This window comes from Dermochelys coriacea, chromosome 1 (genome assembly GCF_009764565.3).
Source record: "Dermochelys coriacea isolate rDerCor1 chromosome 1, rDerCor1.pri.v4, whole genome shotgun sequence".
Classification (NCBI taxonomy): Eukaryota; Metazoa; Chordata; order Testudines; family Dermochelyidae; genus Dermochelys; species Dermochelys coriacea.
This window is the reverse complement of record NC_050068.2, coordinates 42,071,037-42,096,114: the sequence shown is the minus strand read 5'-3', so window position 1 is coordinate 42,096,114 and position 25,078 is coordinate 42,071,037. Positions and strand designations below refer to the sequence as shown.

At 39.6% G+C, this 25,078-nt stretch overlaps 1 protein-coding gene across 13 annotated transcripts in view; it reads right to left on the bottom strand.

Annotated features, from left to right (window-relative positions):
- Positions 1–25,078, bottom strand: part of TNFRSF19 (TNF receptor superfamily member 19) — a 131,706-nt gene that overhangs the window by 6,824 nt on the left and 99,804 nt on the right. For 11 of the 13 annotated variants that reach the window (XM_038388962.2, XM_038388983.2, XM_038388942.2 and 8 more), the window contains 4 exons: positions 16,208–16,372; positions 14,994–15,119; positions 12,055–12,157; positions 9,454–9,852 (listed from right to left, as the gene is read on the bottom strand). In XM_038388962.2, the coding sequence (XP_038244890.1) occupies positions 9,477–9,852; positions 12,055–12,157; positions 14,994–15,119; positions 16,208–16,372 (770 nt within the window). In that variant the 3' untranslated portion in view covers positions 9,454–9,476. Of the gene's footprint in view, positions 1–9,453; positions 9,853–12,054; positions 12,158–14,993; positions 15,120–16,207; positions 16,373–25,078 lie in introns of those variants that run through there. The other 2 variants (XM_043504303.1, XM_043504304.1) reach the window with 2 other exon arrangements.

Below are 25,078 nucleotides of genomic sequence, written 5' to 3'. Positions count from 1 at the left end.
ACAAATTTATTTGAGCATAAGCTTTCGTGAGCTACAGCTCACTTCATCAGATGCATTCGGTGGAAAATACAGTGGGGAGATTTATATACACACACAGAGAACATGAAACAATGGGTTTTATCATACACACTGTAAGGAGAGTGATCACTTAAGATGAGTCATCACCAGCAGAAGGGGTGGGGGGGAAGGAGGAAAACCTTTCATGGTGACAAGCAAGCTAGGCCATTTCCAGCAGTTAACAAGAATGTCTGAGGAACAGCGGGGGGTGGGGTGGGGGGAGAAATAACATGGGGAAATAGTTTTACTTTGTGTAAGGATAGCCACTCTCAGGTCTGTAATCAAGTGACCGGAGAGACTGAAGTGTTCTCCGACTGGTTTTTGAATGTTATAATTCTTGATGTCAGGTTTGTGTCCATTTATTCTTTTATGTAGAGACTGTCCAGTTTGACCAATGTACATGGCAGAGGGGCATTGCTGGCACATGATGGCATATATCACATTGGTAGATGCGCAGGTGAACGAGCCTCTGATAGTGTGGCTGATGTGATTAGGGCTTATGATGGTGTCCCCTGAATAGATATGTGGAGACAGTTGGCAACGGGCTTTGTTGCAAGGATAGGTTCCTGGGTTAGTGGTTCTGTTGTGTGGTGTGTGGTTGCTGGTGAGTATTTGCTTCAGGTTGGGGGGCTGTCTGTAAGCAAGGACTGGCCTGTCTCCCAAGATCTGTGAGAGTGATGGCTCGTCCTTCAGGATAGGTTGTAGATCCTTGATGATGCATTGGAGAGGTTTTAGTTGGGGGCTGAAGGTGATGGCTAGTGGCGTTCTGTTATTTTCTTTGTTGGGCTTGTCCTGTAGTAGGTAACTTCTGGGAACTCTTCTGGCTCTGTCAATCTGTTTCTTCACTTCATCAGGTGGGTATTGTAGTTGTAGGAATACATGATAGAGATCTTGTAGGTGTTTGTCTCTGTCTGAGGGGTTGGAGCAAATGCGGTTATATCATAGAGCTTGGCTGTAGACAATGGATCGAGTGGTATGATCTGGATGAAAGCTAGAGGCATGTAGGTAGGAATAGCGGTCAGTAGGTTTCCGATATAGGGTGGTGTTTATGTGACCATCACTTATTAGCACTGTAGTGTCCAGGAAGTGGATCTCTTGTGTGGACTGGTCCAGGCTGAGGTTGATGATGGGATGGAAATTGTTGAAATCATGGTGGAATTCCTCAAGGGCTTCTTTTCCATGGGTCCAGATGATGAAGATGTCATCAATGTAGCGCAAGTAGAATAGGGGCATTAGGGGACGAGAGCTGAGGAAGCGTTGTTCTAAGTCAGTCACAAAAATGTTGGCATACTGTGGGGCCATGAGGGTACCCAGAGCAGTGCCGCTGATTTGAAGGTATACATTGTCCCCAAATGTGAAATAGTTATGGGTGAGGACCAAGTCACAAAGTTCAGCCACCAAGTTAGCTGTGACATTATCGGGGGTACTGTTCCTGATGGCTTGTAGTCCATATTTGTGTGGAATGTTGGTGTAGAGGGCTTCTACATCCATAGTGGCTAGGATGGTGTTTTTAGGAAGATCACCGATGGATTGTAGTTTCCTCAGGAAGTCAGTGGTGTCTCGAAGATAGCTGGGAGTGCTGGTAACGTAGGGTCTGAGGAGGGGAGTCAACATAGCCAGAAAATCCTGCTGTCAGGGTGCCAATGTCTGAGATGATGGGGCGTCCAGGATTTCCAGGTTTATGGATCTTGGGTAGCAGATAGAATACCCCAGGTCGGGGTTCCAGGATGTGTCTGTGAGGATTTGTTCTTGTGCTTTTTCAGGGAGTTTCTTGAGCAAATACTGTAGTTTCTTTTGGTAACTCTCAGTGGAATCAGAGGGTAATGGATTGCAGAAAGTGGTGTTAGAGAGCTGCCTAGTAGCCTCTTGTTCATATTCTGACCTATTCAAGATGACGACAGCACCTCCTTTGTCAGCCTTTTTGATTATGATGTCAGAGTTGTTTCTGAGGCTGTGGATGGCACTGTGTTCTGCAGGGCTGAGGTAATGGCGCAAGTGATGCTGCTTTTCCACAATTTCAGCTCATGTACGTCGGCGGAAGCACTCTATGTAGAAGTCCAATCTGCTGTTTTGACCTTCAGGAGGAGTCCACCCAGAATCCTTCTTTTTGTAGTGTTGGTAGGAAGGTCTCTGTGGGTTAATATGTTGGTCAGAGGTGTGTTGGAAATATTCCTTGAGGCGGAGACGTTGAAAATAGGATTCGAGGTCACCACAGAACTGTATCATGTTCGTGGGGGTGGAGGGGCAAAAGGAGAGGCCCCGAGATAGGACAGATTCTTCTGCTGGGTTAAGAGTATAGTTGGATAGATTAACAATATTGCTGGGAGGGTTACGGGAACCACTGTTGTGGCCCCTTGTGGCATGTAGTAGTTTAGATAGTTTAGTGTCCTTTTTCTTTTGTAGAGAAGCAAAGTGTGTGTTGTAAATGGCTTGTCTAGTTTTTGTAAAGTCCAGCCATGAGGAAGTTTGTGTGGAAGGTTGGTTCTTTATGAGAGTATCCAGTTTTGAGAGCTCATTCTTAATCTTTCCCTATTTGCTGTAGAGGATGTTGATCAGGTGGTTCCGCAGCTTTTTTGAGAGTGTGTGGCACAAGCTGTCAGCATAGTCTGTGTGGTATGTAGATTGTAATGGATTTTTGACCTTCAGTCCTTTTGGTATGATGTCCATCTGTTTGCATTTGGAGAGGAAGATGATGTCTGTCTGTATCTGTACGAGTTTTTTCATGAAGTTGATAGATTTCCACTCTATACAGCTAAATTCAGTGCCTTGCATAATGACAGGTTTCAGAGTAGCAGCCGTGTTAGTCTGTATTCGCAAAAAGAAAAGGAGTACTTGTGGCACCTTAGAGACTAACAAATTTATTTGAGCATAAGCTTTCGGATGCATTCGGTGGAAAATACACCAATGTGATATATGCCATCATGTGCCAGCAATGCCCCTCTGCCATGTACATTGGTCAAACTGGACAGTCTCTACGTAAAAGAATAAATGGACACAAATCTGACGTCAAGAATTATAACATTCAAAACCAGTCGGAGAACACTTCAATCTCTCCGGTCACTCGATTATAGACCTGAGAGTGGCTATCCTTCAACAAAAAAACTTCAAAAACAGACTCCAGTGAGAGACTGCTGAATTGGAATTAATTTGCAAACTGGATATAATTAACTTAGGCTTGAATAGAAACTGGGAGTGGATGAGTCATTACACAAAGTAAAACTATTTCCCCATGTTATTTCTCCCCCCCCCCCGCCCCACCTCCCACTGTTCCTCAGACGTTCTTGTTAACTGCTGGAAATGGTCCACCTTGCTTGTCACCATGAAAGGTTTTCCTCCTTCTCCCCGCCTCCGCTGGTGATGGCTCATCTTAAGTGGTCACTCTCCTTACAGTGTGTATGATAAAACCCATTGTTTCATGTTCTCTGTGTATGTATATAAATCTCCCCACTGTATTTTCCACCGAATGCATCCGATGAAGTGAGCTGTAGCTCACGAAAGCTTATGCTCAAATAAATTTGTTAGTCTCTAAGGTGCCACAAGTACTCGTTTTCTTTTTGCGAATACAGACTAACATGGCTGCTAATCTGAAACCTATTCCTCGGGAGGCATTGGCAGAGGTGGGGGCAACTATTGGGGAATTGGAACAGAGGGGACTGATTAGGGCAGTTGCATCCCGTTGTAATGCTGCTGTGTGGCCAGTGAGAAAGCCAAATGTTACCTGGCGTCTCACTGTGGATTACAGGGCACTAAATGCTCTGGCCAATTCGCCAGCCTCAGTGGTGGCAGCATACCCTGAAATGTTGGCCCATATTGGATCCCAATTCCGAATTTTCACTGTTTTGGACATAGCTAATGGGTTTTGGTCTCTGCCACTAGCTACCTCATGTCAGTATAAAATTGCATTCACATGGGAGGGCAGACAATTCTGCTGGACAGTCCTACCCCAAGGATATAGGGACTCCCCTGCAATTTTTCACAGATACATGAGACAGGCTGTGGAGGGGGGTGGATTCAGCAAGGTGCATACAATATGTAGACGACCAGTTGCTAATGTCAGGGACAGAGGAAGAAGACAGGGAACTAACGGAGCAGGTCCTGCAAGCTTTGGCAAGAGCAGGATTGAAGGTCAATAGGAAAAAGGCTCAGATGGGACAGACAAGAGTGACCTACTTAGGAGTGGAAGTATCTCAGATGGGAAGGGAATTCGATAAGGGACGGGTGCAACTGATCCAGTCCCTGCCACTGCCTACGGATGTGAAAAGCTTGCAAAGTTTTCTGGGTCTAACTGGATTTTGCAGGGATTTTGTGGCCAATTATGCAGAAATAGCTCAGCCTCTATTTGACCTAACCCGAGCCTCAACTTGGGAATGGTCAGAAGAGTGTCCTGAGGCAGTGAGAGTGCTAAAGGAAAACCTGGCCAGTGCTCCAGTGCTGGCCTCCCTGGATGGGGAGAAATTCTTTTATCTGTACCCTTTGGTATCTGACACTACCATTGGTTGTGCATTAACACAGGAGTATGGACCAAAGGACTGACCTGTGGCCTTTGCCTCTCGACTTTTGAGCGCTGTGGAACTGAAGTATGGATGGTGTGAAAAGGTGCTGTTGTGCTCCTACTGGGGGGTAGGGAAATTCAAATACCTCACGGGAATGCAGAAAGTAATAGTCCGATCTCATCATGACCCCCTGTGGCTGTTAAACATGCATACTATCTTACAGGGACAAGTGAGTGGGCAGCATATTGCCAAATGGTTGCTGGCTCTACAGGCAGAAAACATTAAAGCAGAAGTGTTAAAGGAACCCATAGTCTGGGTAGCTGGATTACATCTGGCTGGCACTCCACACCAATGTGAAACAGGCCCAGGTAAAACCCAACATCAGGTGTTTCGGGCAGCTAACCCAATCAGGTAAAGGAGGGGACACTGGTATGGTTTTTGGATGGAAGTTGTAGGTATCAAGGGGGACGGAAAACTGCAGGCTTAGCTGTTGTGGGAATCAGAGGCAATGAGACAGTCAGCACCATTGGGTTTCTCACTAGAAGCAAGGTCAGCTCAGGAGGCAGAACTGGCAACCTTCCTAACAGCTTTAAATGAAGTGGCTCCCAAATTTGAGCCAGAATGTTAGGTGGTGGTAGATTCAGACTATGTATTTTGTGGTACCACATTAATGCTGAGATGGTGGGCAGATAATCATTTCAGGGCAACAGACAGCTCCACAATCAAGAATGCTACCTGGTGGAAGCGAGTGGAGGAGCTCAGTCACTGTTTTACACGGATCAATGTGGTAAAGGTAAAGGCACACAAGAAAACAGGACCCCTAAGCAAGGAAATAATCTGGCCGATGCAGAGGCCAAGTGGGCTGCAACAGAGGCACCCCCATGGCCCAGGGGTGGATACAGATCAGGGAGGGTGAATTTGAGAATTGCAAGAATCTGACCCAGGACTGGAAGGCATCATGAAACTTGGGGACAGGCATGTGCCAAAGGTGGAACTAATGGAAGGGATTTGGTGTGTCTTAACAACTGAGGGACCAGTAATGTTGTGCCCTCAGGGAAGTCGGACGGCTTTCTTAAGCTGGGTGCATGGAAGCTTGGCAGGGGGACATCCCAGGTTTGAGGAGGCACTGGGAACTTTAAAAAGGTTGTGCTGGTGGCCAGGAATGGCAGCTGATTTAAAATCACATCTAGAACATTGTTTGGACTGTGCCAGGCACAGCCCACCTCACAAGGTGCTAAGGGGAGAATTAATGAGACAAGCCCCAAGGGGACCATGGGAAAGAATACAAATTGACTACACCGGACCCCTACCACCAGATCACAGGAAAAACCGATTCATGTTGGTGCTAGTGGATGCTTTCAGCAGGTGAGTGGAAGCTTTCCCCACAAAGTATCAAACTGCCCAGGTAACTGCTGAAATTCTGGTAAATGAGGTATTCACTTGTTGGGGGGTCCCAAAGGTGATTGACTCAGACCAAGTTAACTCTTTGGGCAGGGGACCTAGTGACATGGGTAGGGGATGGCTTCAGAAGACTAACATGGGGAGAAGTGTGCGTAGGTATTCAAAATGCTCAGTTAATAATGTTAATGGATATTATGAGAGATGCTTGGTCAGAACAATGGCCTTCAGTATTAAATCGGGAGGCTAGCCAATATTTACCCACAATTGCAAAAACATACCCATCTACCTGGACATCTCCGACCTGCGGGGACAGTTCTTGTGTAATTGTTACTATGATACCATGGGAAGGAAATGCAAATAAGGTGGTTCCCTTGAACCCTATGGGAGTAAGTAGGGAAGGGGGAGTGCATTGGGAGCAACTAGGAAATAGATGGGGGGTGTTGGAATGGGGTAAATTGGACTGTCATCACATTAAGCAGTTGTATATCCAAAGGAGGAATATGGATGTGCCCCTCTCCTATGACTACAGAGGAGCAGGATCAATGGCCTATTGCAAAGGGGGGGGCATTTAGGGGTAATGTATATGGGGGTACGGTGTACTTTGTTGGGAATGTATGCAATCCTGCAATATAATACTAGGAGGCAAAATCCTTCCAGCGTATGACCAAATTATGAACTTCTATACACTGCCACCTGGACTATGGTGCACCAATGGATCAGTGGACTTAATCGTTGTAAACAATCAAACCCGCACCTACTACCCGATACCGTACCAACTAGTTGAATTGGTTTGGACAATACCAAATTTCACTGTGGATATTAAATGAACACACAATATGGACAAAAGTATACAAAGATTACAAGAGCAACTTGCTGCAAGCGCCAACAGTTGGACACACTTACAATACACACTACAGGATAGCGCTGACAAAATTTTAACCTTATCAAAGGAGGAAAAGCAGTGTTTTTGGTGGTGGCCAGGATGTTGGATCATACTGCAGTGGTCAGGACTCTCGGGTGTTGCTGTGGATTATCATAGCAGCTGGCGTATTGTTAACTATATGTCTGTTACACTGCATATGGAAACGATCAAAGGGGGCACAACCCCCTAGAGAACAGCCACTAATTATAACCTATAAGTAATGTAGTAAGCCCCCCGCCAATGTATTAGACAACCCGGACCCAACCTTCTCGGGCCCACTATACTGGGAAGTCTGGAACACTAATTGGAATAGGTGTAGTATGCCCGTACAAGAGAAGGTGCAGGGCATGGTACTACACAAGGGGCAGTGGGACAGATGAAGCATCGACACCTTCCACCTTGATGCCTGGCCCTATCAGAAAGTGTGTTGCCATATGTCCTATGCTTTTCCAGGGATACCTGGGCAGGAGGATCCAAAAGAAAAAAAAGAAAAAAAGGGGTGGAGTGTTAGGATACAGATATATAGATATAGATATATAGATATTCAGGCCTGTCTGTAAAGGCCTATACTCTCATTGAATAATATCTAGGAACAACGTTGTCCAAAAATGTTCTATAAATCAAAGTGCTAGGGCCATTTGTTAGGATATAGATATTCAGGCCTGTCTGTAAAGGCCTACACTCTAAGAATGTAGGTATATGTTTATCATTTAGCTAGTAAGAGAGGTATACAAGAAAGAATCTGTATAAGGGCCTTCTCTCACTGTGACAGTCTGAGGCGCTGTTCTTAGGCCAATGCCTTTGGGTAAGCAGCAGAGGCAGCCATAAGCTGAGAAGCGAACGGTCACATCCTCACATTCCAACCTAGTCAATATGGGGCTGTTAGGAAGGTGATCCGATCTATCACCTCCAGAGAAAGGGAAGAGCCTGGAAGATGTAAAAGGAAATTTAGGTTGATAGTTTTCTGTCTGGTAAGAACTCACTTATCAATAGACACAGCTGGGAAACCCTTATGTCTTTATAGATGTAGTTGTGGAATCCTCACTTCTGTATTGTTTTGTCATTATAGTTCCCACTTTGCTATTGTTTATTGGCATGGTCTCTGTCTGGTTCTGTGATTGTTTCTGTTTGCTGTATAATTAATTTTGCTGGGTGTAAACTAATTAAGGTGGTGGGATATAATTGGTTAGCTCATCATGTTACAATATGTTAGGATTGGTTAATTAAATTTCAGGAGAATGATTGGTTAAGGTATAGCTAAGAATATTACTATATAAATAGGGGCAAACAGGAAGTAAGTTGGGATTCGAAAATAAGGAAAAAGGAACTTGGATTTAAGCTTGCTGGAAGTTCACCCCAATAAACATCGAATTGTTTGCACCTTCGGACTTTGGGTATTCTCTAACACCATTAAAATAGATCTACTGGACATTTACCAGTCTGAGTTTGTCTAGATTCAATTTCCAGCCATTGGATTGTGTTATACCTTTATGTGCCAGAATGAAGAGACCATTATTAAATATTTTTTCCCTATATAGAGACTTGTAGACTATAATCAAGTCACCCTTTAAACTTCTCTTTGTTAAGCTAAATAGTTTGAGTTCCTTCAGTTGACCACTATAAGGATGTTTTCTAATCCTTTAATCAGTCTCATGGCTCTTCTCTGATCCCCCTCCAATTTATCAACATCCTTCTTGAAGGGTTGGCACCAGAACTGGACAGAACTCCAGCAGCAGTCACACCAGTGCAAAATATAGAGGTAAAATAACCTCTCTATTCATACTGAAGATTCCCCTGTTTATGCATCCCAGGATCACATTAGCTCTTTAGATCACAGTGTCACAATGGGAGCTCATGTTCAGCTGATTATCCACCATGAACACCAAATCTTTTTCAGACTCACTGTTTCCCAGGACAGAGTCCCCCATCCTGAAAGTATGGCCTACCTTCTTTGTTTCTAGATATATACATTTACATTTAACTATATTAAAATGCATATTGTTTGTTTGCACCCAGTTTACCAAGTGATCCAGATTGCTCTGTATCAGTGTCGTGTCCTCCTCATTATTTACTACTCCCCCAACTTGTGTCATCTGCAAATTTATCACTGATGGTTTTATGTTTTTTTCCAGATCATTGATAAAAATATTCAATAGTGTAGGGTCAAGAATCGATCCTTGCGCCCACCTCTGGAAACACACCCATTCAATGACGATTCACCTAGATTTTGAGACCTATCAGGTAGCCAGATTTTAATCCATTTAATGTGTGTCATATTATTTTTATATCATTCTAGTTTTTTAAATCAAAATGTTGTGTGGTACCAAGTCAAACATCTCACAGAAGTCTAAATTTATTACGACAACACTATTACTTTTATCAACCAAACTTGCAATCTCATTAAAAAAAATATCAAGTCAGTTTGACAGGACAGGATCTATTTTCTATAAACCCATGTTGATTTGCATTAATTACATTAACAAAAAAGGAGGGTAACTGAGTTCTGGATCAGCTGCTCCATTATCCTGCCCATGATCTACGTCAGGAGGACAGGCTATAAAATTATCCTGGTCATCTTACCTTATTATCAGTCTGTGGGATCATTAACTTTTATCACACTCTGACATTGGCAGATTTTCACCAGCTGATGAGTTCTGAACTAATGAAGCATCCATACATGTGCTCTGTTTGGAAAGTTCAGTGGATTCTGCAAAGCTTCCAGCATAAGACTTAGCTGAAATAAGTACATCACTTAGATCTTGGTCATTATCTAAATCTATATTGGCTGTGTTTTCAGTCTCTGGATCGAAGGAACTAATATTTCCTCCAGTCAGTTCTGGATAAGATTCACAGAAGGAGATGCTGTCGCAACAAGCGGGGTTTTGCATAAGCGGCCAAGCATCTGAATGGTCTCCACAGGTAGAGTGTGAAAGAGAACCAAGGAATGCAGGAATCATTTCTCCGACAGAATTTAAAGTCCTGCAAAGAGAAAGGAAATAGGTTTGAAAACGTTTTCCAAAGACTATGACACTAGTAAATGTTCCATTAAGAAAATTAAACAGGATCATGTTAAGCCAATACTCTGGAGGTAGCCATGTTCTGCTGGAGGAGAGATCCTCCGGCAGAGGTCTGTTGGCTTACTCCTCAAATCTGAAGACAGCAGGGGCATTGGGAACACTATGAAAGGTAGAGAGGATGTGCTGATGGTTCCTCACACTCATTTGTACTCCTTAGTAACTCTCTTCTTTAGACTTCATCCCTTACAACCAGCCTTCAAAATAGTATCTGATGTGACTAGTAAGAAAGGTTTTGCTCTAATTTCTGTTTCTGCATTCAGTATACATAATATCAGAGGGCACTGATAGGTTATTTTTATTTTTAGAGGGACTACTTCCATCTTACACAAAGCAGAAGAAACTGGAAGCAGTTTTCAGGTAAGTCACAATCTAGATCAGGTATTTTGAAGGTGACTATTACTGTGGTATCTAAGGCTACGTCTACACTGAAAAACAAAACAAAGCATGCAATGAGTCTCAGGGTATGTCTACACTGTAATTAAACCCCCACAGCTGGCCCATACCAACTGACTTGGGCTAATGGGGCTCGGGCTAAGGGGCTGTTTAATTGCCATGTAGACATTTGGGCTCTGGCTGCAGCCTGAGCTCTGTGACTCTTCCATCTCACAGGGTCCTAGAGCCCTGGCTCCAGCCCAAGCCTGAATGCCTACATTGCAATTAAACAGCCCTTAGCCCAAGCCTCACGAGCCCAAGTCAGTTGACACAGGCCAACTGAGGATTTTTAATTACAGTGTAGACATACTGTCAGAACCCAAGTCAACTGACTCAAGTTTGTGGAACATACATTACAAGACTGAAAAAAGCCGTGTAGACGTTCTTGTTCAAGCAAGGCTGTAGGTCTGAGATTCCAGACTCCAGCCCAAGTAGGAATGTCTACACAGCTTTTATTAGCCCTGTAGCACGAGCTCTGTAAGCCTGAGTCAGCTGACTCAGGCTCTGAGACTCTCTTTCCTTCAGCTACACTGCAAAAAGAAAAACTGGCAGAGACTTTTCTGGGAAAAGGAATTGGGCAAACTCCTACTCTTATGGAAACCACTAAGGGATCTTTCATATCCTAAGAGAGTAGACAGAACTTCTATTTTTAAAGTCTTAACCAAAGACCCCATACAAATTGCATGGAACTCAATCTGTCAGCAATGGAAGGATAAAGGGGCTGAGTCAACCTTGTTGGGACTTTAACATGTAGCTGCAGAATACCTACATGTTTTAAATGTGATGCTTAGACTACTAAGCCATATTGTATCAAGGGCAGCTATTTTTAGTCACATTTGACCAGAGAAACTAAACAGCTAAAGGCCAGTTAAAACCTCATACAGAAAACAATTCTGGTTAAAAAATATTCAGTGTTAAAATCTACAGTTAGGAAATATGAGATGACATCAAAAGCTTTCTATTTTTCCTCACTACATAGGATTTGTAATGTATAAATAACTGTACCACTACTGTATTTATATCTGGCCAGATGCATAGTTGGCCGGGAGTAAATGAATAGTTAATACTATGGGACTCATCAACATTACATTAATCCAGTATTGGGCATTTGTACATAAATGATTAAACAAAATCTCATAGTAATCTCAAAAATATTAGAACAGATCAGCCAATTCAGAGAGCAATTTAAAGTTTCTGAACCAAAAAAATATAAACTGAGTTCATGGAGATTACAAACCATACCACTGGCTTCCAGAATTCTGGTTCACTGAAATAACTGTTCCAGGCAAACCAGAGGCTGGAATGAGATTACACAATGTCTTGCTAGCCCATCAGGGAATAGAGGGTCACCAAAAGGCTAATGCCGGATTGGGAGAGGGAAGGAAAATCCATCTGGGGAGGATAGTAGGATGCTCCCAGATAAGGTATTACTTTATTTTATTTTACTAGTGTCCAAACTTAAGGCTTGGATCTTGTATAGTTTTTCTTCTGGGTGAAAATGCAGAATTTGTTTCACCATAACATTAATTTTTCATGAATCTGGCAAACAGGACTGTCAGCAGTTCAAAGTTTTTCATTAAGCTCCTCTAGAACTTGTGTCGCCTGTATAAATATTAATTTGTCTAACATGCAAAATAGTTAATACTTGATACACTCTAAAAAACTGTGTTACCGTTCATAAAGGGTACTCTGAGAGTGGAAAGTGCAGCTGTGACTGCTGTGCTCCATGCTACAGGTCTCGTCACAGCACAGTGATGGAATCAAATGAACTGGGCCTACAGAAGAAAACTTTATTTTAATAGAGGTAAAACATGTCCTCAATTAATTCACAACAGGGCCATAAGTTTAAAGTCTGTATTCTTGTAAACTTATCATTTTCCCCCAATTTTACATAAATTAATTCATGAAGACGTGAGATGTCACTGTAAAAAAATGGGTCTTCCTATTATTCCTTTAAAACCAGTGTTCCCCAACCTTTTACAAGATGAACCTCCCCTACAGTAAAATGAAAGCACTTGTGCCCTCCTTCAGTCCCAAGGTGTGTTAGTAAGAGCCTACCACCTACCACTATTTTAGATCTTCATAATATGATACTTCCTCTCCTTTCTTACACACTTTAATGAGGAGTAAAATAGCTAACAAATGCTGACATTTCAACTGTCATCACTGGCGTCTGAGTTAGCACCTCTTGAAAGGAATGGGCAGTCCTTTCCTCATAGCTATTGTTTTAGGTTTTATTTTGCGGGTTTTCTCCACAACAATAACAATAACTGAGAGACTTCACTTTCATTTAAGAAAAAAATGAGTCTCTGTAGGACTGCCCACACACTCTCAGCTAGTCTTTTGTGCCCATCCTTTGGGAAACTGCATAAAATCATTAGACTGTTGCATTGCATAGAATCATAGGACTGGAAGGGACCTTGAGAGGTCATCTAATCTAGTCCTTGAACTCATGGCAGGAATAAGTATTATCTAGACCATATCTGACAGGTATTTGTCTAATTTGCTCTTAAAAATCTCCAATGATAGAGATTCCACAACCTCCCTAGGCAATTTATTCCAGTGCTTAACCACCCTGACAGTTAGGAAGTTTTTCCTGATGTCCAACCTAAACCTCCCTTGCTGCAATTTAAGCCCATTGCTTCTTGTCATAGCCTCAGAGGTTAAGGAAAACAATTTTTCGTCTTCCTTCTTGTAATAACCTTTTATGTACTTGAAAACTGTTATTGTGTCCCCTCTAAGTCTTTTCTTCTCCAGACTAAATAAACCAATTGTTTCAATCTTCCCTCACAGGTTATCTTTTCTAGACCTTTAATCATTTTTGTTGCTCTTCTCTGGATTTTCTCCAATTTGTCCACATCTTTTCTGAAATGTGGCACCCAGAACTGGACACAATACTCCAGTTGAGGCCTAATCATTGCAAAGTAGATCGGAAGAATTACTTCTTGTGTCTTGCTTACAACACTCCTGCTAATACATCCCAGAACAATGTTTGCTTTTTTTTGCAACTGTGTTACACTGTTGACACATATTTAGCTTGTGATCCACTATGACACTCCAGATCCCTTTCCACAATACTCCTTCCTAGGCAGTCATTTCCCATTTTGTATGTGTGCAAGTGATTGTTCTTTTCTAAGTGGAGTACTTTGCATTTGTCCTTATTGAATTTCATCCTATTTACTTCAGACCACTACTCCAGTTTGTCCAGATCATTCTGAATTTTAATCCTATCCTCCAAAGCACTTGCAACCCTCCCAGCTTGATATCGTCCACAAACTTTTAAAGTGTATTCTTTATGCCATTATCTAAATCACTGATGAAGATATTGAACAGAACCAGATATTGGACAGAACTGATCTCTGCAGGACCCAACTTGATATGTCCTTCCAGCTGGACTGTGAACCACTGATAACTACTCTCTGGGAACGATTTTCCAACCAGTTATGCACCAATTTAATATTGGTACAGGCCAGCAATAAATTACTACCCTTCTGAAGCAATCCTTGAACTGTGTGTTAGTTCTTTCTTTCTTTCTTTCTTTCTTTCTTTCTTTCTTTCTTTCTTTCTTTCTTTCTTTCTTTCTTTCTTTCTTTCTTTCTTTCTTTTACACATTCATCCTTGGGCAGAGACCAATGTCTGTAAAATTTCAGTCTAAAATGGAAGGTTTTAGAAAACTCTGAGCCACTAGAAACAGGAAATTAGAGAGGAAATTATTATGCAACCCTAACTATAGTGTTTGCTTACACTATAATGGTAATAACAAATGCACACAGAAAAACTGATCTCTTAGTATTGTGTTATATGATATAACCTATCAGTACCATGTGGTGATTTTAACTGTGTCTATACTGATATTAGTTTACCACATTTGAATAACTTTGAATTTTCAAGCCTCCTAGGGTAGATTTACACTATAATTAAGATCCCACAGCTGGCCCATGCCAGCTGACTCAGGCTTGTGGGTATCGGGCTAAGGAGCTGTTTAACTGCAATGTAGATATTTGGGCTCAGGTGAAGTGGGAGGGTCCCAGAGCTCAGCATGCAGCCCAAAGCTCTGTGAGCCCTAGTCAGCTGGCATGGACCAGCCATGGGTGTCTTATACTCTTAATGTAACCTTGGGATTAGGTTCACTGTGAAAATGCTGAAGTTCAGGCTGACCATCAATTTAAATCTCAAAGCCTGAGGTAACAGTACTTTTTAGGAGCAACAGGAAACAAACATGTATAAACGGATCTGCAGAAGAGTTCTGTGTAAGCTCAAAAGTTTGTTTCTTTCACCAACAGAAGTTGGTCCAATAAAAGATATTACCTTACCCACCTTGTCTCTTATATGTCTTAACTGGCAGATTATTTATATGAAGGATCAACTGACCCAAAACAATAAAACAAAGCCTACCTCAACAGCTAATGGAAAATTCTAGGCCTATAATGCCTACACTTCAACACTTACAATCAATCCTAACCTTAAAAAAGACGGATAATGTCAAATTACCATGTTTTAACTAGAAAACCAACCAAAGCTACTCAACTGCTAGATGAAAGCTCAGCATTCCATGTGTTCTTGCTGTTTAGACTTCTCATTTCCATAAGACCTTATGGAGACCTAACTTACCACATGTTCGTGATGCATCTCGTTGACACTGACAACATGTTCTGTGAGCATATTCATTAAGCCGGGGTCTATCAAAACACGACAGTTCAGAACCATTGTAGTGAATATCCTGTGATCTCACAGACCCTTTGAATAAAATTGAAGAGAAAACATATCAGTATGCTCTATTTGTTTTTGTTCACAATTTTTTATACTTATGGAGTATTTGAAATTATAGTTCACAAAAAGTTCACATTTGTAGTTTCATAGGTTTTAAGACCAGAAGGGCACCTTATGATCATGTGGTCTGATCTCTTCAATAACACAGGCCATTTTATTCTTGCACTGAGCCCAAGAAATTGTGGTTCAACTAGAAACTCTTCTAGAAAGACATCTGATCTTGATTTAAAGACTTCAGGTGATTCAGAATATACCATTTTCTTTAGTAAGATCTTCCAATGGTTAATTACCTTCACTAGTAAAAATGTATACAGTATTCGGTTTGAATATTTTTAGGTTCAGCCACTGGATATTTATTTTGTCTTTATTTGCTAGATTACAGAGCCCTCTACTATAAGCAATCTTCACCCCATGTAGTTACTTATGGACGATGGTGAAGTCACCTTTTAAATTTCCCTACAATAAGTTTAACAGATTTAACTCCTTAAAACTCATTATAAGATCAGCCCTCAAATAATTCTGGCAGCTCTTCTATGAACCTTCTCCAATTTTTCAATGAATGGCCTCACCAATACCATATACAGAGGTAATATCTCCATACTCCTACCTGATATTTCCTCTTTATACATCTAAGGATCATTTAAAGTCATTGTTATCTTAATTAAATATATTTTTTAAAATGAGAGCAAAATACCATGCTTTAAGTTTGCTCTTATTTTAATGTTAATTTTAAGCAATATGAAAATATGGATGAAATGTTGACAAAATTATTAATTAAAACATAGCTGATTAAGGCATTTCATTTATCTTGAATAAGTCTATAAATATGGATAAATCCTTAGTGACAAACTTGGGATTTTTTCTTCAATAATATAGTAATACTAGTACTGTAATTTTAAAGCAACAATTCTCTCATTGTACATTTTCTACTCTTTTAAACAGGCTTACATTCACACCATATATCCAAAGGCTTGACCCTATAAAGGGATCTCTTGTACTGCACAAACTTGTTCCTCTTAAAACAAAACAAAATAAAAAAATAGTTGGAAACTCACAGCTTTGCTTCTTCTCCATAAATTGTCTCTTACAATAAATAACACAAAGGATGAGAAGAGCTAAGAGCACTGTGGCCAGTGCACTGCATATAACAGCTGCTAGAGCAGTATCCCGTGGACTGGAAGCAGTTGATGGGATCTTCACAAGATTCACTTTGGTAGTACCTAAAATATAATTAAGCACATAGGTAAGGCATGCTGTGTGGACAGTTTAGGTAAATGGAAAATCCAAGAAATATAACTAGAAGAGGCTCTTAGCCTCAGGAAAAAAAAAAGGACTCTCCATCTGCTCATGTATCAACAGCAAAGTTGTATAACTAAGATTAATATAGCTTATCCTCAGTTGTGTTACTTACCCTCAATTACACTGCCAGGTGCAGACACTTATATAATCGCACAAACTGTTAAATGGGAATATAATGAATTGTGTGGCTCCATACACATAGACACCCTGGTTGTCATGGAGGATTGAACCAGGACCTTTAGCACCAAAACACAGGCCTTTGCTACTTGAGCTACAGGAAAATTTGTCTAGCTTTGAGAAAGTAGCTAATTGTATAGTTAAAGGGACCACCCACAGGCAGGAGTCACAGTCACACACTAGGCCATTTTTTTCATGCTCCCCTATTAAAGAATCTTATTGTGAGTTAGAGGTCCACAGGAGTTCAAGTCCATTAGAGGCACCATTTTGTCCTACACTTGGTTGCATATGAGACTTTATGTTCACATAGTGATGGTTTGTTATACACAGATTACAATTCTTACAGCCACCGTACTAACAATTTCAGCCATCTTATTGGTTTTGGGGAAAATGACTATTTTTACATGGCAAAGAGAATAGGAGTTGACTAGTGTCAAAGAGGTCCAATTGCAGTTATGGGAGGTATCTTATATATTGAGGATGTGCCAATTATCATTTTCATTTTTCATTAAATGCTTTCTTATAACTGCTTAAAAAAGCTTTCTTACAGTAGCTCACTTCAGATCAGCTTATTATTTTCAGCGCACACTGGAATCTACATTAATTCCACAAACTTTCATGAGGAAAAAAACCAGACCTTTGAGGTTTTATCTGACTGCAAGTTTTTAAAAAGCCCAATAAACCACATTTTATTAACTTATGAAAACATGAAGAATGTGCCTAGTCCTGAAAACATCCTTGGTTAAAACTGAAAGACTATAATTTCCTGAGAAATGATCCATAGTCATAATTTTCAGTTGGGAGATCAAGGCCTGCCAGAATACGATGAAATCACTAATAAAATCTTACATGTAATAGGTTGTTATCCTAAGTTTGCAACAAGAAAGAACAGAATCCTTAGATTGTTTGAACTATCCCAGCATATTACTTTTAAAATACATTTTTCTAGACCAAGGCCTGATCTACACTTAAAAGTTAGGTTAACATAGCTCTGATACTTGGGGTGTGAGTTTTTCACACCCCTTAGCCCATTAGCTATGCCAATCTAACCCCCAGGAGTAAATATGGCTAATTCGATGAAAACTGCTTCTATCGACCAAGCTATCGCTGCTTGAGAAGGTGAATTATCTACCCCTTCCATCATGAAGCATCTACACGGCATATCTATGGCACTGTAGCTGTGCCGCTGTAGCACCTGTAGCGTAGACATGGCCTGAATATAGTATTTCCAATGTACACATTAGCAGGGTTTCTGGACACCAAGTATTTAAAAAAAAAAAAAGAGAATCCCAGGCCCTCTTAGACCAGTCATATTAACCATTTTATTGGCCACAAAACAAATCAGTATTACTATTAAACATTATGTTCATTCTGACCAACTGCAAGTCTGCAGAGAACATGCTTTTTGACTAAGAAAACATTGACCTCTAGGCAAATGCTTAATCGCAAGTTTTAAAAATTCCTTAAGGAGTGACCATTTTCTTGGGGCTTCAGGAGGCTTGTAATGGGTGCTATGTCAGGGAAGGAGAGAGGACCTGGCCAGAGTGAGGAGCGGGTCAGGTCAGGGCTCCTGGGACAGAGGTAAGGCTTTTAGTGGAGAAGTAGCCATTGAAAGTCTGGAAATTAATTGTTTTCATATAATTTCAACATTCTAGTAGGCCTTGAGGCTGCATTAAGAGCTTCTAGTATTGATCTCTGTACTCATGCAGAGTCTTGCTGTAATCAGTGGGACTCTGCAGAGAAACAGGGTCCATACTAGGGAATCCCTATGCAAGGCTAGGGTATAAGCAAAAATGTGGGTCTTTCTTGTACCATTGTGTCTTGCCAAAGGATAACCGGGTTTTTTTAAAAGTCATGTTTCAAAACTCATGTCTATGAAGATGTTCAAGGAATACTCCATGAATTTTCCATGCTTACTGATTTTATATGCTGAAACTTTTTCCTTGTACTGAAATCACAGTATTTTCATTATTATGGCACATGGTCTGCCTATTGTTTAGATTTCAGATGATGGGATAAAGGCATTTCCCTTCATTAGTTTAGAGGAGGGTTATAGAATGTTAGGAACCATTAGGTAAGGGATACATAATAAGACAGAAAATATCATAATGCCACTATATAAATCCATAGTGCACCCACACCTTGAATACTGTGTGCAGTTCTGGTTGCCCCATCTCAAAAATGACATATTAGAAACGGAAAAGGTACAGAGAAGGGCAACAAAAATGATTAAGGGTATGGAACAGCTTCCATATGAGGAGAGATTAAAAAGATAGAGACTATTCATCTTGGAAAAGAGACAACTAAGTGGGGATATGACAAAATCATGAACCGTGTGCAGAAAGTGAATAAGGAAGTGTTATTTAGCCTTTCACATAACACAAGAACCAGAGGTCACCCAATGAAATTAATAGGCAGCAGGTTTAAAACAAAAGGAAGTATTTCTTCACACAACATAGAGTTAATCTGTGGAACTCATTGTCAGGGGATGTTGTGAAGACCAAAACTATACCTGGATTCCATACAGAATTAGTAAATTCATGGAGAACAGGTCCATCAATGGCTATTAGCCAAAATGGTCAGAGATGTATCCCCCTTTTCTGGGTGTCCTTAAATCTCTGACTGCCAGATGCTGGGACTGGACAACAGGGGCTGGATCACTTGATGATTGCCTTGTTCTGTTCATTCCCTCTGAAGTATCTGGCATTGGCCACTGTCAGAAGACAGGATACTGAGCTAGATGGACCATTGGTCTGACCCAACTCAGCCATTCTTATGTTCTTACACTCTTATTTGAGACCCACAAATTTAATGCCCAGATTAAGTGAAGCACTGAAGCATGTGATTACCTTTAAGCTTGTGCTTAAATTATAGGATTTAAATACATGCTTAAATGTTTTCTGGGATAGGAATGGATTTAATCACTTGCTTAAAGTTAAGCTCATACTTAAGTGTTTTGCTGAACTGGTGCCAATATGCTGTTAAAAAACAACAACCATGGGAAGGGGGATGGAAGATCCTACAGTGAGATTTTGGAAAGGACACAATGTTGTTGTACATTATTAAAAATAAACTTTAAAAAAGCACTTCAGAAAAAATATTGCATTTAGTTTTCAAACTCTCAGTTCCAGTATATTCTAGGACAAGAATTTCCCAGAATATTAAGAGTGCCTCCTGTACTGATTTCTAGAAGTAAGACTAAATAAAAATTCTTCCCTGGATTAATGAATAATACAATTTAGGTAGAGATGGTGTTTTAAAAAAAAGCAAACTTTTTGTTAATCCAAGATAATTAAACAGCAATATCTTTGGTAACACTGAACATGTGAATCCCAGCTGTATCACTAAAAGGTCTGCCAATAAACAAAATAGTTGAATTTTCAGCCAATTTATACTAAGCAACCAGACACTGAACAAAAACTAAAAACACTTCCTTTAAGATTTACTTAGAACTATGGCTTATTACAGTAACTAGAGGAATCAGAATGACTAAAACAAAGTTTTCTGTAGTAGATTAACCATTTGAAACCAGAATTCAGGATTTGGCCATTTTATGTGCCTTCAATAGATACAGTAATAACTGTCAGCATCAAGGGCACTAAGTTTCACAATTCTATGCAGTGTATTCCATTAGTCAGATTCATATTGAGTCAAATCATTGTTAACTAGTAGGAGTTGTATTGATTATCTTAATTATGGCTTCATTTAGAGTGAAGTGGCACAGTGCGTGATGTGCTACATCTTAATGTTTAGGTTAAAACCCTGAATAGACTATAGATAAAAATGAATTCAAATGTCTTAGCCCACATATTGGAATAATAAGGGTGTTGCTGATCAAGACAGAAACATTGGCATGACTATAAATAGAAGTTTCCACTTTAGCTGTCCATTCTATATTTGGTTCAAGTGAGTGCTAATAATTTTAGTTTGAAAAGAATTCAATTTGCAAATGTTTAAAACGTGAGTCTGCTCATTTAAAGGAGAACAAACAAAACAAACAACACCCCTCTAAGCTCTCCTGCCTTACTATCCACCAAACAGAAACAACACAAAATTGATAAGATATTACAAGTACTATAAAGAGATAACATCTTTGGAAAAAAGAAATAATCCTGATCATATTTCTGAACCTTCCCACAAATAAAAGATTGACTGCTTTCTCCTGATCTTTGAGTAACATTATTAAACATGACAAGAGACTGTGGTAAACACTGGAAAGATTGTCTCCTAACATCTGCAAAAGGACAGCTATTTGCGTGCATGGACTAGATCCAAAAGTTCATCATGTCAAACCACATTTTTCAAATATGCTCCAACTGCTGACTTTGAAGCATTTTGTTTCCAAGTTGGTGCCCCACACAGTTTTTCAAAGAAATGTACCAAGAATCCTTGGGGATGGAGGGGAGGGGGGGAAATACAACTATACACATATTCATCATTTGTTGAGAAATCTTGCAATACTTGTTTATAAATAGAAAGCTTTAGAACTTAATTTCTTCTTTTTCAAGCCCACTTCTACCACAATACATATTTTTAAATGACTCCAATTGTTGACAGAATCAGTGTACAGATAGGAAACAGCATCTTCTTGGGTGCTATTTGAATATTAAAAGATTTTTTTAAAAGGCTTTATATACTTAACCCTACCTAAACTGAAATAGGGTCACAAAAATGTCTCTCCACATGTAAATCTGGAACATCCAGAAAAATCCAGTGGCAAAGAGACTATATAATTGTTAATGTGGACATAACGTTGGCACCAATGACTTGTTTGGGATTTTTTGTTTCTAGGGGCTCATTTTGCATCTTCTGACATCTGAGGACATTTACAGCCCATCTGTTTTTTCAAGGGCTGTCATATTTCCTTCATTTTGTTGCAGGGCTGCCATCCCTTGAATCAAAGTCATATGATGTTTACACGAGGACTTGGTAGGATACCATGCAGAGCAGAAAAAGTTATTTTTTTACTTCATATTTGGGTTTGATATGTACTTAGGGCCAAAAAGTTTTATGAACAAGGATTGAGTATTTTGGGATGGTTTTCTGTTCAGATCCAAATATGAACCATAGCCTTAAAGCTTATGGAAAATCCTTTCCAAAATGTATTCAAGGTATCCAATAACTTCTTCCTTTGAAAAGCTTGCCAATCTTACTCTATTTCTTGTACTCTGATACTAGGACATTTATTTTTATTAGTATTTACTTTAACTATTTAAAATCTTTAATGTACTAGAATAGGTTGAATATTAGCCATTTAAAATTTGGCTGCAGCCAAGATAAAAATCAGAGGATCACAATCCACACTCAAATTCCAGAATATTCACCTTTTCCTTGAAGTCTCTATTTCATGGTAGGATAATAGATTTAGATCCTGTACTTCAAAGTTCTCGTTTCATAGAGGTCTGTAGCGCCCATATATATTTCTACAATGTATGCTTGTATAATCATGTGTGCGCATTTAGTTCAACAATCACTCTACTGAGAGATTAAATTTCATGTGATTTCTTATATAATATGACTGCCTGAGAGAGGGGAAAAAAGACTTATTTGTTGAAGTGTTTTCTTCAGCATTTAAGGATGGTGGGCAGTATTAGGCTAATAGACTTGCTATTGGATAAGTTTTCTATGTTCTTAGAAAATATCAGCTAAAGCCAATATTTATAACTAGTTCAAAAATATCAGTTTAATCAATAAATTGCACACACAAAAGTAGATAAGGCATTATTACTTCTAAATCTGTAATCAATAGGACATGAATAGACTCAGACTAATAAGATTCAAAGTTCTTACAAAAAATAGACTGAAAGCCTTCAGAAATCACAAATATTTATTTTGGTTGATAAAAATGTACACAGTTGTCACAGTTCTAATTAGAAAAGATTTTTCTGCAAAAACAAAAGGATACAGTATAAGCTAAATAGAACTATACATGATGGACGGGCCTGATTCTGTATTCCTTACTCGAGTAATCCTCACACAAAATTAAGAGGGCTGCTTGCATTAGAGGGCTAAATTGGCAACTTGATGTGCCATTCCTTTCCTGGCACAGCTATCTCCTCCTTTGCACTGGCTCAACTGTACTGGCTGGCATATGGAAAGGAGGGATGAAGCCAAAGCTTGCATGGGTACATAGGATGGTTCATGACTAAGCTGAGAAAGATTACTCATAAGAGTTGCAAAACTGCAGCCCAACATTGTTACTGCAAAGAGTTGTAACAATTAGATTATTAACTATAACTAATATTCTATGCAGTACTCATCATTCAAAGAGGAAAACATGCTTTAAAAAGGAACCTGTGCTTTTATTGTATTGCTTTAAACATTTTTTGCAAACACTGAAGACAGTAAAGGCGTTGTTTAGTTTCCTCACTTCTGTCTATTAACAGGATATTTGCTTTATTATCAATATCACAATACACTACACTTTCTTGAAAGTTATGGTTTACTCTTAATTTTTGTGCACTCTCCATCTAGATAGCTTTGTACAACAGATAATTTATTGTATTTTAAATACAAATAGTTCAATTTATAAATATGACTGATGAATCTGAATGTCAGCTGTATTTATGGCCTTTTGCCTCCCCACTTTTTTTTGTCTTTATTGACTCACCAATCTCAGATCAAAATGAAACTCTTGTGGTGTTCAAATAATTTAGCTCCTACAGAAAGCTGGAATTTCCCAGTCAAAACATTCCATTGCTGATAATTGGATTCAGTACAATTATTGAGCAAACAGGTCCTTCCCTCCGTCTTTCCTTCTTGGGCTGCATCTGAATTAAGATTTCTTTCCATATTAGCTGAAATTCAGCAGATAGGCAAAACTAGATTATTTGTAAGATTAGACTAATTAAAAAAGAGTCATGAGGCATTTAATTTTTTTAAGACAAAAGTTAGACACTGTGAGGAATCATCACATGAAAATTCAAGAGGTAGATCAGTTACTTCTGAGTTAAGAGAATTAAGCAAAAATATGATACATGAATCCAGCAATTTCCAGATTTATCTTCACATGAATTTGAATGTAAGAATAAAGAAAACACATAAAATGGCTGCTACCATATGATACCTTCCTGTTGATCTCAGACATGCATGTACCTGCTCCTCCTTTGGTGGCCAAATTTTTACTTTTTATCTTGTGGATTCAGAGGCCTGAGAGCTGATGAATCTAAGGAAGAATAGTAACAGGCCAATATGGCTCTACCGGGAACTTTTTAAGAGCCTGAAAATCAATAAGCTGAAACATAGACAAATTGCTAAGGAGGTGTACAAAATAATAGCATAAGCATGTAGAAACAAAATCAGAAAGCCTAAAGCACATAATGAGTTTCACCTAGCAAGAGACATCAAAAGCAATAAGAATAGGTTCTTTAAATACATTAGGAACAAGAGAAAGATGAAGGAAAGTACAGGTCCTCTACTTAGTGGGGAAGGAGAGCTAATAACTGATTACATCAAGAAAGCAGAGGTGTTTAATGCCTGTTTTGCTTGTCTTCAATAATAAGGTTAATAGTTATCAGATACTCAACACAATATTAATAACATGGGGGAAGGAATGCAATACAAAAAAGGGAAGAACACGTTGAAGAATATTTATATAAAATAGATGTATTCAAATTTGCAGAGCCTGATCAAATGCATCCTACTGTAATCAAGGAACTAACTGAAGCAATCACAGAACCATTAGCAATTACCTTTGAGAACTCCTGGACGATGGGTGAAGACCTGAAAGACTGAAGGGCAAACATTGTATCTATCTTTAAAAATGAGAACAAAGAGGACTCGGGGAATTATAGACCAGTCAGATTAACTTTAATACCTGGAAAAAACAAATTATTCAAAAAAACCAAAACAAACCAACAAAACAATTTGTAAGCACCTGGAGGATAATAGAGTTTTAAGGAATAGCCAGCATGGATTTGTCAAGAACAAATTATGCTAAATCAATCTAATTTCTTTCTTTTACAGGGTTACTGCGGAAGTGGATAGGGAAGAGGCAGTATATGTGATAAATCTTGATTTTAGTAAGCCTTTTGAAACAGTTCCATATGACATTCTTATAAGCAGACTAGGGAAATATGGTGTAGATGAAATAACTATAAAGTGGGTGCACAATTGGTTAAGAGACTGTACTCAGTGACAGGTTTCAGAGTAGCAGCCGTGTTAGTCTGTATCTACAAAAAGAAAAGGAGTACTTGTGGCACCTTAGAGACTAACAAATTTATTTGAGCATAAGCTTTCGTGAGCTACAGCATCCGATGAAGTGAGCTGTAGCTCACGAAAGCTTATGCTCAAATAAATTTGTTAGTCTCTAAGGTGCCACAAGTTCTCCTTTTCTTTTTGTACTCAATGAGTAGTTCTTAATGGTTTGCTGTCAAACTGGGAGGGAATTATCTAGCAGGGTCCTGCAGGGGTCAATCCTGGGTCTGATACTATTCAATATTTTCATTAAT